Here is a 16,245-nt window from a genome sequence, read left to right as displayed (position 1 = left end):
CATGACGCAACAAAAACGGGATTTGTTATTCTTTTTTTGCAATTTTTTTGAAAAAAATTTAGCTTTTTTCATATGCAAGGGCAAGGATTTCAAATTAGTCAAGATAGTGTATGCAAACAACATCTTTATTGCAGAATATATATTTCAACAATGAACATTCAAAAATATTACGTTCATAACAATTTCTACTGTAAAATATACGAGTAGTAAATAGGTATATTGTCGACGACGAACATATTTTGAAATACGTAGGTAGGTATCTATTAACAATCGCAGCTACCACAATCTCCAGATCCCTTTGATAAACACTTCTGCATGCAAGCTGCAATTCTACGAAGTTCCTTCATTTGTTTCGCATCAATCTGAAAATTTTACCACAAATTATCAAACTTAATTCGAACACTTGAGAGAAAAATAATCTTACCAAAGGAACTTATCTCACTTTGACACCACCACAGGCATCTGTTTGAATAACATCATCGTTGCAACAACCATTTCCTTGACTTTGTTCTTTTTCTTGCACGATACATCTACTCTGGATACATTGTTCTTTACACTGGAAGAAAAATAATTACGTATTAATTTCAAATTACCCATACTCTTTTTCTTTTCAAACAAGCATATTTATGTTGGTCTTGGTATCTCTATCTGCTTACCGTAGTCATTATAACGTCTACTTCAACAGTTTAAGTTCAAATACGATCAATTAAAATGACTTTCATTGAATCGACACATTTTTATATGTAGGTACTTACTTAAGTTTGTTTTGAAAGTTGGTTTACTCGTGATTCAAATGAGTGAAAAAGTTTGTAAATATAAATTAACTTTTCAAGAAAATATTGTGAAATTTGTTTCCTCTATTTATAGGTTCTGAAATATTCTTTTATGCTTTCATTCCTTTTTTGCAACATTTTCTTGCTCAACGAGATGAATGGATGGATTGTGTAAAAATTTCTCAAATCAACTACAACTAGGTAAAAAATTGCTTATGTACAGTTATAGTCGGGGAGCCCGCTTAAGGATCTATTGCACATCCCCCCCGGTCGATCCTCCGGGACAACTTTTTTCTTGAAGCGGAAGTCCTAAGGAACATTTCTAGCCCTTGTACTCAACAAAAAAAGTGGCCCTACTAACAAAATGGCGGCCATTTTGAATGACTGACAGGTCAGCCGAAATCGCAGTTTTTGCGTTCCAACATAGGACTTGCACAAAATTTTTCAAACCGTACACAGGTAGATCGGAAGATCAGGCAAAAATTTATCACCTGTCAAAATTTCAAGTGCTAAAGTGCCTTTTTCGATTTTTGGTGAATTTTTGAAAATCAAATTCAGGCTAAAAATAAGAGAAAAAAATCAAAAATTTTACCAAATTGACCAAGAAAGCTGAAATTTGAGATATACCCTATTTTCAACATGCCAAATCGATTGAAAACTGTTTCAAACCGTTTTGAGCAGTTCTGGAGCCTCTAGCAGATTTTTGAAACTCGAAATTTCCACAAAATGGATTTGGAAAGCTGAAATTTATTCTGCAAACTAATTTCAATACGTTACGAAGTACTGCAGGTAAATTTCAAGTCGTTTTGTAGCCTCCAGCGACTTTTTTGAAAATTACTGGAGCCTCCAGCGACTTTTTTGAAAATTACTGGAGCCTCCAGCAACTTTTTTGAATATTACTGGAGCCTCCAGCAGATTTTTCAAACTTTAAATTTTTACAACATTTCATCAAATGGAGATGGAAAGCTGAAATTTACTCTACACTCCAATTTTAACACCCTCTGAAGATGACTTCAGGTGGGTTCAAGTCATTTTGGAGCCTCCAGCGACTTTTTGAAAATTACTGGATCCTCTAGTAGGTTTTTAAAACTTGAAAATCCCGCAACATTTTACCAAATGGAGTTGGCAAGCTGAAATTTTCTTCGCAAACTAATTTCAATGCGATATGAAGTCGACTACATGGCGGTTTCAAATGGTTTTGAAGCTTCCAGCTACTTTTTGAAAATTTCTATTTTCCAAAAAACGCCATACGACCTTTCAAAAAGTCGCTAGAGGCTTCAAAACGACTCGAAATCCACCAGCAGGCGACTTTGTAGCGTATTGAAATTAGTTTGCAGAATGAATTTTGACTTTCCATCTCCGTTTAATGAAATTTTGGCAAAAGTTCAAGTTTCAAAAATCTGCTGGAGGCTCCAGTAATTTTCAAAAAATCGCTGGAGTCTCCAAAACGACTCGAAATCCAACAGCAGGCGACTTCGTAGCGTATTGAAATTAGTTTACAGAGTAAATTTCGGTTGTCCAACTCCATTTGATAAAATTTTGTGGGAATTTCGAGTTCTAAAAATCTGCTGGAGACTCCAGAACTGCTTAAAACGGTTTGAAACAGTTTCCAATCGATTTGGCTTGTATAAAATAGGGTATATCTCACATTTCAGCTTTCTTGGTCAATTTGGTAAGATTTTGATTTTTTTCCTCATTTTTGGCCTGAATTTGATTTTCAAAAATTCACCAAAAATCGAAAAAAGTATGTTTAGCACTTGAAATTTTGACAGGTGATAAATTTTTGCCTGATCTTTCGATCTATCTTTGTACGGTTTGAAAAATTTTGTGCAAGTCCAATGTTGGGACCCAAAATCTGCGATTTCGGCTGACCTATCAATCAAAATGGCCGCCATTTTGTAAGTAGGGCCACTTTTTATTGTTGAGTACAAGGGCTAGAAATGTTCCTTGGGACTCCCGCTTCAAGAAAAAAGTTGTCCCGGAGGATCGACGGGGGGGGGGGTTTAGTTCGTTAATAATTAAATATCTAAGTACGTAGGTAGGTAGAAGTACATACGTGATAAATTTGAAAAACAATCGATTTTGATATTTTCTTTCATCCCTTTGTTACTAAGAAAATTTTAGAACTCTTGAAAACATGAACTAAAAATTGAAATACCTACCTATGCATAATTTTAGATTCCATAACTTTAATCTATTATGGGTAGGTAGTTATGAACTTACAGAAATTGTTTTGATTTTTTTTTCTAAAAAGAAAACTGATCAATGTGTGTTAAATTTTCAAAATAACTTGAGAGGTGTTTTCAAATCTTCCCAAAATAATTGATTTGTTTTGTTTACACCTCTAAAGATAACATCATCAATGTCATTGTTGCATCATTAGAAGTAGAGAAGGGTTAGTTATCAGGTATCTAGAATCCTATAAATACCACTATTCAACACTGAAATTGGTACCTATCAAAGCTTGTCTGCTCTCTTGAATCAAGTCATCTTCAAGACTACCTACATTACTTTTTTTTTCAAACACATTTTCAAATAGTTTATCTCACTGTAATGTCGTCAGCTTCGGTAAGTTAAGTAGTGTACACTACTCAAGTTAGGTACATTGTATTTATTTCAGTATCCTGTTTAAGAACCACCTACCCATATTATGTTTATTTAATTCGTCCTTTTCTCACTTATTCTTCCTAATCTAGAACTAATAAGCTAGGTGTAATGATGAATATTTTATTTCAGACCACTACCAAAGAACAATGCATAACTAGCAAATGCATTGTCCAAGAGCGAATTATAGATGATGACAAAAAAGTAAGTATAATAATGAGAGGTTAACAACTTGAAAACTTGTAAAAATCTCAGCATAGGTACTCGTAGATAAATGTGCAATACGAACATACATATTATTTGTTATTCTTCTAATAATTTTGTTACTCATATATTTGTCAAATTCATTTTTTTTTTTTTTTTTTTTTTTTTTTAATAGGACTGTTCCAAGGTATACAAAAAACTTGCGAGTTGCATTAACGAATGTTTAATGGAGAAATGTCGAGAAAGGAAGCAGAAAAATGATTGTTGATTCGAATACCTTCCTAATAATATAATTTTGTATGCACATTGTTATCTGTACCTCGATAATGTTGATTTTGAATAAAATAATTGTTGAATTCTGAAAATTCTCTAATTCATTAATCATTTTATTGTTTCGGGTGCATCTTGAATTTGCCTCATGATCTACATCTACCAAGTCGTTAAGTATTCTGTTACTTATGTCGATTAAATTCCCAATTCACAAAATATGATTTTGAAAATTGTGATAACGTTATCTAGTCAGAATAAACATCTACTTACTTATTTCGTACAAATCTACACAGCAAGTAATTGTTTTAAAAACTGCATTAATCCTGGTATATGGCTTTTACCTACGATACACACGAGTCTGTTTTTATCGTCGTTTTTAATAGCACGAGCTATGGAGCGAGCCATGTACGCATCTCTATCTCTAACGAATATTAAACGTAATTTAGGATTAGTGAACCACAGCCTGTGCATGAGTGTTTTCTTGTCGTTGACATTGGATAAAAATTCCTTCTCGAAGAACGCTTGGTAATACTTGATCAATGTTTTTTGATTAGGCGTCAGCGCATCAGCCATCGCAGAAAATGTATCCTCGACTGGTCGATCTAACAAAAGTATTTTATAATTCGTGTACGAATTACTCAAGTAGTTCGACTCCAAGTGATCAGCGTGCCAAATGAGATTTCTAAAAGGCGTTAGTAATTCTGCGCCGATGTAATACTGGCCAGCTTGAGTCGGCTCGCGTAACTTGTGCGTTTTCATGCGCCTATAGTGGAGTAAATTCAGCCGAAATTCTTTCGATTCTTCGTAGACAACCGCACCGTAAACGTACATGAGACGTAGTTTCTCTCCGACAGCTGGTACTATCAAATCTCGGGGTATTTTTTCAAAACGGAATTCGCTCGATGGTTTGGTATTGGGGATTGGAGATTTTCGCGATTTCATTCCGTTTCGGTGGCCTAGTCGTGTTCTGCATAATTCTACGCCGACGACTTGGGGGTTAACGGTTTCGATTAGTTCCCTCACAATGACGACGTAACGAGGATTCAAATGACTAGTACCGAGTAAATGTACTGTACTGGTGTTGTAATGCAGAACGGTCACCGGCTCGCCCTCGATTTTATAATTACTCACTGATAATAAGTGTTTAGCCGTCATGATACATTTTTGGTAGCATCTTAGTTCTACCATGCACGATGAAAACTCGACGAATACGACTTTGTCGCAGATCTTTTTGCGGCTGGGTTTGCTAAGCAGTTGGAAAATCTCTTGCAGCTAGGTCTAGAAACGTGTGGATATCTCCTATGAGAATGAATGTTTCGTTTTTCAATTGATTTTTGAGTCGAGTGCTTTAATTTTATAAATTAAAAAAAAAAAAAATTGAAAAAAATAAGAAATTGTTTCGTTTTTCAACTAATTTTTGAGTCGGATACTCCAACTTTCTAAATTAAAAAAAAAAAAAAAAAAAAAAAAAAAAAATGGAAAAATGAGAAATTTGAGATTAACTCATCAGCGAATTGGCATTGAATGACCTCGATTGCGTTTTCTAACACAGAACGATGCAATTTTAGCAAGAAGAGTTTTTGTTTTAAATTCGTACTAGTTGTTTACATTACAATCTAGATCAATATTTTTTGAAGGTCATTGAAAACGAGAAATTCTCGCAATCGTTCTCAATCAATATAAGCATAGTTTTCTCAGAACCTATGATCAGTTCTGGTTGAAATTTTGATCTCTTTTAGTGTCATAAGTCCAGTTCAGTGTAAGTGAAAATCTCAGCTGAGCTCAAATACCTGCTTCAAGACAATTTGAGGTAATTTTAAATCAGATTATTTTCCCTTGAATTTTTAAAAACCTTGAAAATTAATATACTCAATTTCGAACTCAAATTTCTTTAAAGTTCTCAAAATCAGTTTTGGTGCAAATATTAGATTTTAAGATGAAATTTCAACCTATTCAAATAGGTCACGTGATACTTTTTTCAAAAACGTTGAAAATCATACCAAATTTTGGGCTCAAAGTTCTCCAAAAGTGATGGTAAAAATTCTGATATGAAATTTTAGCCCATTTTGAAAAGTCTCATTTCAAAAAACTCAAAAATCACAACCCAATTTTCGGCTCAAAATGATTAAAAAGTGCTCAAAAAAAGATTTTATGGAAATTTGGGATTTTCAAATAAAATTTAAATCAATTTTGATAAGAAAATGGTACTCTATTTGAATTACCAAAAATCATGACTCAATTTTGGTCTCAAAAATTCTTCATAAACCTCAAGAAAAGTTTTGATAGAAATTTTGAATTTTCTCTGGAAATTTTAACATTGTTACTTAAGTACTTTGATAAGTCGCTGGCAAAGTTTTCAAAAACTTGGAAAACTATTACTCGATTTTGGGCTTAAAATTCTTCAAAACAGCACAGAATAAGTTTTGATGGCAATTTTAGATTTTTATATGAAATTTTGACTCATTTTGATGAACATTTCGGATCTAAAATTCCTTGAAGTGCTTAAAAAAAGTTTTGGTTAAAATTTTGGATTTTTGAATGATATTCTATGCCATTTTGATAGGTTGAATGGCACTTTATTTGTATTACCAAAAACCACGACCCCATTTTAACCTAAAAAATTATTCAGAAACGCTCAAAAAAAGTTTTGACGAAAATTTTAACCTACTTTGATGAATATTGCATGACACTTTTTTTAAACACTTTGAATATCATGACTAATTTTGGGCTCAAAACTCTTCAAAAATTTTCAAAAGAAAATTTTAATGGAAATTTTTGTTTTTCTGTCGAAATTTCAACATGTTTTGATAGGTCGCATGGCATCTTATTTAAAAGAAGCGAAAATTATAACCCAATTATGGGCTCAAATTTCTTCAAATGGGTCAAGAAAAAGTTTCGATGGAAATTTTGGATTTTCAAATGAAATTTTAACCTATTTTGATGGCAACATGGCACCTTTTTTAAAAATACCACAAATCATAAAACAATTTTGAGCTTAAAATTCTTTAAAAATGCTCAAAAAAAGTTTTGATGAAAAATTTTGATTTTCTGCTGAAATTTTAATCCATTCCTAATTTCCTATAGGTCTCAATAAGACACCTTTTCAAAGAAGTTCGAAAATCATGACCCAATGTAAGGCTCAAAATCTTTCAAAAATACTCAAAAAGTATTTTCGCCAAAATATTCGAATTTCTCGTAAAATTTTAATCCATTTTGATAGGTCACAAGACCACTTTTGGATAATTCCACAACAGTCTATTTTTTACTCAAAATCGGTGAGGAGAGGAGTGCGACTTTAAAATTCGACTTCGTCCAATATACCTGTCTATACTTAAAATATGTATTTTCAAAAGTGATTTCAGACTTCAGTTCAACAATATGGATTGCAACAATAGTTGCGACGATGATGGTTGCAGTGATTTCTGCGGCACAGGAAGGCCGAAAAATGATGACTGCGTGAGTATAAAAAAAATAATTTTAATTTGAGCTACAATACATACAAATAGGTAAATTGCATTCACGAATGTTACTAATTCTGGAATAAATTTTACAGAGTGGTGGTAAAATAGACGAAAAAACAAGAGCAATGATTTGCAAAGTACAAAAATGCTACGAAAAGTGTCGAAAAAGTTGTGGCAGTGGTTGCTGATACTGAGTTGATTTAATTTTAGCAAAATATGAAATACAATGTTCATCACATTAATACCTTTTTTTTTTTTGTGATATCTCATCCAAATGCATAAACCAGTTACCAGATGCTCATAATTTCACTACAAAATTTCAAAATTTCAATATAGGTAGGTAGGTACCTATATATAATCTTTGGTTCGAGAAAATCAGAAAAAATATTTAACAAAAAGCTTTCTACGTGTAGGTACGCCAGCATAATCTTTATGTTACAAAATAAATACAAAAATTTAAACTTAATATCTTCTCATTGGCTGAATTCTGGACTGGTAGAACGTGCGCCTCAATTGCAAAAAGATTTTTACTAAAAACTCACTTTGAAGCATAACTTCAAAAATTTGTTGTCTTGTTTCAAGGATTGCATGTTCTCGAGTTACCGTGGTCTCGTTGTTTCCATAATCCTGGCAGAAAAAAGAATACTGCTGAATTATATGCCTGACTTCATTTATCAACTCAACAGGGAGGAATAATTTATAAAGCAATTCGGGATCACATTTTAATCCATTGTTAATTTGCGTATTGAAGTCTCGACACCATAAATCGAAAAAGTCTGGATTGTTCAAAAAAAAATTCGAGTCACGCGGAAGATAATTTTTTACTCGTTTAATATATCCGGATATAAATCGATTCATTTCTTTCACATTCGTCATACGCGGCGTTGTGATGTCCATAACCACTTGCTTCTTTCCTTTTTTTTGCTGCCGTGCTTTCATCCATTCATTCTCGGTTATAAATTCCTCTCCCAAAAAGATGACATCACGTACGAATCGATCGATCCAATATTTGCACTGAAACACACCAGGCAGATGAGATTTACTTACATCAAAAAAAATCGAAACGAATCGTTCAGAGGGAAAGAATCACCAGCCGACTCATGTACGAGTAGAAAGGGACCTTATATTAGGTAAGTACCATAGTAATTCTAAATCATAAAAATTGTTGAAAATCAGAAAATCTAAAGTTAAATGTAGGTAATAGGTAGGTATCTATCTACTCAATCAAAAATACTTCAACTAACCGTCATCCAACTTATGTCTTCATCTGATTTTTCATCCAGTGTTGCACGGAGTATCGCTTCCGGAGTTTTCTTATTCTCCTTAGCCACGTTGCTCGATTCGTTTTTCATGTTGGTTAATATAGCTTGTGAAGCTTTGTTAGTCGCACAGGAGGAACTATTTACGAATACACGGTAATGAAACAGTTCACTCTGAAAACAAAATGTCTCAGAATCAGAACATCAGTTAAGCTGCAGCGCGAGTGTTTTTAAAGTCAGTCAACAACAAAAATCTGTACAACATCAGTTTTTTTTTGTTTTTTTTTGAGAACCAGTGGGAATGCAAAGGTTTGGGTAAAAGTACGAAAAACTTCGCAAAAAATTTGAACATTGGCGATTGGCGTCTTGAACACGTTTAGTTTTAAAAAAATGAAAAATGCAACGCAAGAGTTTAAAATATTTGGTAAAACCAAAAAAATAATAATAATAATAATAATGTACAAAAAATTCAAGCTTTTGAGGAGTTTGTTTAAAAAACCACCAATGTCAAAATTAAAAATTTTTTTACTACAAACCGCTTTTTAAAAGAAGCACATTTTCGTTACTTAATTTATCCAGGGGCACGCTCGAGCCCCACCCCGACCTCTCCCTCCGAGAGAAGCTTTTAAACTTCAGAAGTACGAATTTCAACTAGATTTTTTTAAATAACCGCAATATTCAACATTTTTACAGGTAAGTACCTAGGTCCTACAGAAAAAATGTAAGTAAGAAAAAATGAAAAAAAAAATTTATTTGTTTTGAATTTTCTGAACGTTGACCAAATTTGATGAACAATCTGCAGTATTTTACCACCAAATTTATTAGATGCATGTCACTTTCACTTTGGCTTCCTGTATATGTACCTATACCTACTTAATTTGATACCTACTTTTGATTTTGGCATTGGTGGTTTCTAAACGAAAACAAACCCCTCATTCCATTTCATGTTGAACTTTGGGGTTTGGGCTGCAGATACGGTGTATTAGGTAAAATGAATTTCTAACATCTTAATTTTTGTATTGCTATTGGCTGATCAATTAATTTTCAAGCTGCCCAATTCTTATACATAACAAATTCAAGTTAAGAGTATGAAACGAAAAATTAGTAAGTACCTGAAAATATGCTTACCAACGCAGAAATGACAAAATATATTTTCGTCATTTTTTGGAACTAGGTACTTGAGCTTCAACTAAAATAACATCGACTGTGATATGTTTCAGTGGGATGATTGACTGTTAAAATGTAAATAAGTATAATTAATTCAGACTGAATTGCTTTGAGCTAAACTATATATCTTTTATCTTCAGTCATCAATGAAATCTGATAGTTCAGTTTCAATATAGATAGTAGATATCATATATGTATTTGGCTCGCTCAGTACCTACTCCCAGCCAAGTACTTACGAATAATTAAAGCTCCCAGCTTCATTATAACTACAGATGAATAATTAATTTTCAGTCCTTTGTCCTTTCTCTTAAATTTTTTTCTGCTTTCAGTGCTTTCGACTCTTTTTTGTCACGATGAATGACGAATTTTTTCTTCTGTAGGTATAAGTAATGTATTTTTGTCTCAGAAAAGCCAATCGAATGAAACAGACATAACAAGTGTGAGACGTTTGAGTGAATCATCGCCTTTCTGTCTGGTGTGTTGTGTAAGTTAAACAGAACAGAACACATGCAACCAATTTTGAACGTGTTTACATTTTGCATGTGATAAGGAGGTAGGTAGGTACGCCAATATTAATTCGTCTTTTCAATGGTATAAGAAATCGAGACATTGAACTTACATCGACTACCTTGAAAAATAATGTTTACAAACAAAACATTTTGTGTCCACATAACATAAGTAGAGTAGATGTACTCATGGCGCTTTAATTTTAAAGAAGTTCGGAAATCATGATCCAATTTAAGAGTCAAAATCTTTCAAAAATACTCGAAAAACATTTTAGTAAAGATATTTGAATTTCTCGCAAAATTTTAATCCATTTTGAATGATAGGTCACAAGGTCACTTTTGGGTAATTCCACAACAGTTTATTTTTTACTCAAGATTAATGGGGAGGGGAGTGCTACTTTAAAATTATTGCAACGTTTTCAAAAATCCTCCAAACGTTTTATCGACTTGTCAATTTTGATTTTAAAGATACAGATCCAATCAAACGATAATTTTTGTATTTGTCAACATTAACATTGATTATATGGGAAAACTATGCATTCCAGCACCTAGGAAAAAATTAAGTTTCGTTCATCTGTTGAAACATTAATACAAAAATTTAAACTTGAAATCTGCTCATTGGGGTAATCCTGAACTGGGTATAACAGGAAAATTTACCGCGCGAAACTCATTGCAGGGTAAAATTAATCGCGAGGAAAAATTCATTGCGGAGGAAAATTCACCGTTCGCGCGGTGAATTTCGCGCGATGAATTTTCCTGTAATCCCGCCTGAACTGGTAGAAGTTGCGTCTCAATTGTGAAAAGATTTTGACTAAAAACTCGCTTTGAAGCATAACTTTATAAAGTCGTCTTGTTTCTAGAATTAAATGTTCTCGAGTTATTGTGGTCGCGTTGTTTCCATGATCCCGATAGAAAAAAGAATACTGCCGAATTATATGCCTGACTTCATTTATCAACTCAGCAGGGAGGAATTTAGAAAGCAACACGGCATCACATTTTAATCCAATGTTAATTGAGGTATTGAAGTTTCGACACCATAAATCGAAACTGGCCGGATTGTTCAAAAATTTTTTCGAGGGACGCGGAACATACTGTCTTACTAGTTCAATATATTCAGATAGAAGTCGATTTATTTCTTTCGGATTCATCATACGTGGTGTTGTGATGCCCATGATCACTTGGTTCTTTCTTTTTTTTTTTCTGCCGTGCTTTCATCCATTCATTCTCAGTTATAAAATCCTCTCCAAAATACATGGCATTACTTAAGAATCGATTGTCCCAATATTGGCACTGAAACAGAAACACCAGGCAGATGACAATTTACAGCAAAAAAAAAAAAAAACAAAAACAAAATCGAAAAGAATCGTTCAGAGGAAAAGAATCACCTACCGACTCATGTCGAAAGGAACCTTACCGTGTTAATTCTGAATCATAAAAAATAATGTTCAAAACATTCAAAATTATGGGCGGTACTTACAGGGTGGCCAGAAATATCGGGTACCCCTAAGAAAGTTTTTCATTAAAAATATAGGTTGGCAACGTGAAATAGATGCATATGATTGGTGGAATGTTATCTCTCCAGTCCAACAACCAATCATGTGTTATCATTACTATCATTCACTGTGACCAACCGAAGTATTTAGTTAGAAAACTTTTTTAGGGGTACCCGATATTTCTGGCCACCCTGTATGTAATAGGAGGCCTTGTGGATTAAAAAAAATGCAACCTGTTCAAAAATCCTCCAAAACGTTTTCTCAACCTTTCAATTTTGATTTTAAAGATGCAGATCCAATCTAACGATAATTATTTTTGTATTTTTCAACATTGAACATTGATTTTATGGGAAAACTATGCATCCTATAGCACCTAGGAAAAAATTACGTTTCGTTCATCTGTTGAAACTTTACCATGAACCAGGACTAAACACATATTTTCAAAAACATCAGCCGACTCATTTCTTCAAAAAACCTACAAAAATATGCGTTTTTTCTGCATGCGGCACAACATTTTTCATTTTTTGAACCGGACATAGAGAATTAATAAAGGACTCCAAAATACACCATCATCCAAAATTTCAGGCGTTGAAATTCATTTTTAGATGCTTGCTGAATTTTTGAATACATAATTTGTGCGTGCCGACCAAATAATAAGAAAAATCAAAATTTCACCAAACTGGCCCGGATAGTGAGGTGCAGAATTTTGGCTCGAAAAATTTTTTCAGAGGTATCCAACAATTATCCATGTCATAATTTTCCAAATCTACAGAAGCAGGCGCATTTCACCTATCTTAGCCAAGAATACACTTTGTTATACGTCATTTTAAATTAATTTAATTATTCAATTGAATTTTTTAATACCTAATTAGGTAGACGGTACGGTATTTGACTTCTGAAAATTAGAAAATCTAAAGTTAAATGTATCTATTTAATTAAAAATTACTTGAACTAACCGTCATCCGACGCGCATCCAATCTTGCACGCCGTATCGCTTGCAGAGTTTTCTCATCCTTCTTAACCATATTGCTCGATTCTTTTTCCATGTTGGTTACAGCTTGTAAAGTTTTGTTAGTCGCACTGGAGGAACTATTTACGATTACATGGCAGTGAAATAGTTCACTCTGAAAACAAAATGTCTTACAAGGGAACTACCTGAACCGGCAGAAACGAAAATGAACGAATCAAAGCTAGATTGAAAGGGGACCACCTCAGGACCCCAAATCCAAAATTTCAAGTGCTAAAGTTGATTTCTCGATTTTTGGTGAATTTTTGAAAATTGAAAAATCCGAAAAATTATCAATTAATACCAAAAATAGAAAATATTGATAAAAATGGAATTTTCTCGGGAAGTGGCTCAGATGGTGTCCCTAACTCATTTACGACTATCAAAATTTGTAAAACCTCAATTCCAGTCATTCTGGAGCCTCCAGAGATTTAGTATCATTTCTCCAGAAACTTGAAATTGCTATGGAACGGCTAAAAATCAACTTTAGCACAAATAACTTTATTTGGGGCCTATGTGGGTTGCCTTTAACCATTTTTTGCAGTTGTCGCGAAAATCGGCGTCTGCCGATTCAGATGTGTATTTTTGCCCACTGGAAAAAATGAAAAAATTTGAAAATGTTAAATATTCCATCTTTTACAATGCTACCTATCCGAAATCGAGCTCTGACCTATTTTCGACGTTCCGAATAGGTGAAACCTCCATTTCGACCATTCTGGAACCTCCAGCGATTTTTTATCTTTTCTCCAGAAACTTGAAATTGCTGTGGAACGGCTAAAAATCAACTTTAGCACAAATCTTGTTTGCTTTATTTTTTTGGTTGGTTTCATTTTTCTTTCTTTTTTTATATGTTTTTTTCAATTTTTTAATTTTTTTTTCTCTCTTTATAAATCACCACTTATAAATGGTCTTACTTATCTTTTGTTGTTAGTAGCACATTTTCTTTTATTTCTGATTTTTTCTCACTCTACCTCCTTATCTTCTTTATTTTTTGTATTTTTTGTATTTTTTTTTTGTTTTGTTTCTTTTTCTTTTCAGTATATAAAGTGATATTTAGTTTTTATTCTCCCTTAGTTATAATCGGTCTTTCCTGTAATTGGCTCTGGCTGTTGGAGAGACCAAAATTGTTTAAATAAATAAATAAATAAATAAATAAATAAATAACTTCATTTGGGGCCTATGTGGGTTGCCTTTAACCATTTTCTGCGGTTGTCGCGAAAATCGGCATCTGCCGGTTCAGATGTGTATTTTTGGCCACTGGAAAAAAGGACAAAATTTGAAAATGTTAAATATTCCATCTTTTACAATGTTACCGACCCGAAATCGAGCTCTGACCAATTTTCGACGTGCCGAATAGGCAAAACCTCCATTTCGACTATTCTGGAGCATCCATTAACATTTTCAAATTTTGTCATTTTATTCCAGTGGCCAAAAATACACATCTGAACCGGCAGACGCTGATTTTCGCGACAACCGCAAAAAATGGTTAAAGGCAACCCACATAGGCCCCAAATAAAGTTATTTGTGCTAAAGTTGATTTTTGGCCGTTCCACAGCAATTTCAAGTTTCTGGAGAAATGATAAAAAACCGCTGGAGGCTCCAGAATGGTTGAAATGGAGGTTTCACCTATTTGGAACGTCGAAAATAGGCCAGAGCTCGATCTCGGATAGGTAGCATCGCAAAAGATGGAATATTTGACATTTTCAAATTTTGTCATTTTTTCCAGCGGGCAAACATACACATCTGGACCGGCAGACGCCGATTTTTGCGACAACCGCAAAAAACGGTTAAAGGCAACCCACACAGGCCCCAAATAAAGTTATTTGTGCTAAAGTTGATTTTTAGCCGTTCCACAGCAATTTCAAGTTTCTGGAGAAATGATAATAAATCTCTGGAGGCTCCAGAATGGTCAAAATGGAGGTTTTACGAATTTCGATAGTCGTAAATGAGTTAGGGACAGCATCTGAGCCACTTCCCGAGAAAATTCCATTTTTCATCAATATTTTCTATTTTTGGTATTAATCAGATAATTTATCGGATTTTTTAATTTTCAAAAATTCACCAAAAATCGAGAAATCAACTTTAGCATTTGAAATTTTGGATTTGGGGTCCTGAGGTGGTCCCCTTTCTATCCAGCTTTGATTCGTTCATTTTCGTTTCTGCCGGTTCTGGTAGTTCCCTTGTTAGAACATCAGTTACCACTTGGGCTACCATAAAAAATCATACAAAATCAGTTTTATTTTTTTTTTTTTTTGTTGAAAACTAATGGAAATGCAAAGATTTGGGTATCCTAAACTAAAAGTACAATAAACTTTGCGGAAAAAAATTTGAACATGGCGTCTTGAACACGTTTAGTTTAAACTCTAAAAAAAATAAAAAATACAACACCAGGGTTTTAAAATACATAGGTAAAACCAAAAAAAAAAATATGTACATACAAAAAAATCAAGCATTTGAGGAGTTTGTTAAAAAACACCAATGTCAAAATTTACATTTTTTTTTACTACAAACGTACAAACCATTTAAAAGAATCACATATTCGTTGATTTTTTTTAAATTTTGGTACGCATTTCAACAAGATTCGTTTACATAACCGCCATATTCAACATTTTTACAGGTAGGTACCTACTACCTACGTCTACGTAGGTACAGAAAAAAACAGATTTTTTATTTGTTTTGCATTTTCTGAACGTTGACCAAATCTGATGAACAATCTGCAGTCTCAAAATCAAATTTTCATTTCACCACCAAATTTAATTTATTCATGTCACTTTTGACTTTGGCTTCCTACAGGTAAAATTTGATTTTTGATTTTGGCATTGGTCGTTTCAAAATGCACCCCTCATTTCATTTCAAGTTGAACTTTGAGGTTTGGGCAGATATGGCATTAGGTAAAACGAATTTCTAACCTCTTAACTTTTGTATTGCTACTGGCTGATCAATTAATTTTCATTTTCAAGCTGCCAAGCTGAAGCTCTCATACATAACAAATTCAAGTTATAAAACGAAAAATTAATACAGGAAAATATGCTTACTGACCAACACAGAGATGACAAAATAAATTTTCATCATTTTTTGGAACTAGGCACCTGGGCTCCAACTAAAATAACATATGTTTCACTGGGATTTTTCACTGTTTAAATGTAATACCTAAGTATAATGGTTTCACACTGAATTATTGCTTTGAGCTAAATTGAAATACTACCCAAACTACATCTTTTATCTTCACTCGTCAATAGAATTTAATAGTTCAGTTTCTAATATACGTAGATATCTTATATTGGGCTCGCTCAGTACCTACTCCCAGCTTCATTATAAACAGTGTTGTCAGTTTAAAACAGCACTGTATTTTTTTTAGTATTTCTGAGCTTTCATACCTTTTTTCTATTGCGCGGGAAACTTTCATACCAACTCCATCTTGTAGAGAATTTAAGGTAGATCATTTTCCTTTCCTCAAATACCTATGTCCTCGATCAAAATTTCGAGTAAATTGTATTTAACT

The 16,245-nt window shown here is 33.3% G+C and overlaps 1 protein-coding gene and 3 long non-coding RNA genes across 8 annotated transcripts; 2 read left to right on the top strand and 2 right to left on the bottom strand.

The window, feature by feature from the left end:
* Positions 1–104: 104 nt before the first annotated feature.
* On the bottom strand, positions 105–787 carry LOC135840937 (uncharacterized). Its single transcript, XR_010557812.1, has 3 exons — positions 657–787; positions 443–556; positions 105–362 (listed from the first exon to the last, which is right to left on the bottom strand). It is a non-coding gene; the product is annotated as an uncharacterized LOC135840937 (long non-coding RNA).
* A 2,441-nt stretch (positions 788–3,228) lies between these two features.
* LOC135840909 (uncharacterized) lies at positions 3,229–3,946 on the top strand. The gene is made up of 3 exons (XR_010557802.1): positions 3,229–3,341; positions 3,510–3,581; positions 3,757–3,946. It is a non-coding gene; the product is annotated as an uncharacterized LOC135840909 (long non-coding RNA).
* Positions 3,947–5,541: 1,595 nt separating this feature from the next.
* LOC135842047 (uncharacterized) lies at positions 5,542–7,554 on the top strand. Its single transcript, XR_010558058.1, has 3 exons — positions 5,542–5,661; positions 7,205–7,307; positions 7,405–7,554. It is a non-coding gene; the product is annotated as an uncharacterized LOC135842047 (long non-coding RNA).
* LOC135842046 (uncharacterized) lies at positions 7,313–13,310 on the bottom strand. Of its 5 annotated transcripts, XR_010558056.1 has the most exons (5): positions 12,694–13,063; positions 9,700–11,534; positions 8,557–8,745; positions 8,032–8,326; positions 7,313–7,939 (listed from the first exon to the last, which is right to left on the bottom strand). XR_010558056.1 is itself a non-coding variant. In XM_065359331.1 (4 exons), exons 1-4 carry the CDS (start codon positions 9,730–9,732, stop codon positions 7,775–7,777), a joined length of 576 nt encoding a protein of 191 aa, XP_065215403.1. In that variant the 5' UTR covers positions 9,733–9,846; the 3' UTR covers positions 7,313–7,774. The 5 variants fall into 5 exon arrangements, 1 of the variants encoding a protein (XP_065215403.1); XR_010558055.1 differs by having other exon boundaries at positions 7,313–8,326; positions 9,684–11,534; positions 12,694–13,310; XR_010558054.1 differs by having other exon boundaries at positions 7,313–8,326; positions 12,694–13,085.
* Positions 13,311–16,245: the final 2,935 nt, after the last annotated feature.

This window comes from Planococcus citri, chromosome 3, assembly GCF_950023065.1.
Source record: "Planococcus citri chromosome 3, ihPlaCitr1.1, whole genome shotgun sequence".
In the NCBI taxonomy this organism is placed as follows: Eukaryota; Metazoa; Arthropoda; class Insecta; order Hemiptera; family Pseudococcidae; genus Planococcus; species Planococcus citri.
This window is presented reverse-complemented; position numbering and strand designations above follow the sequence as displayed.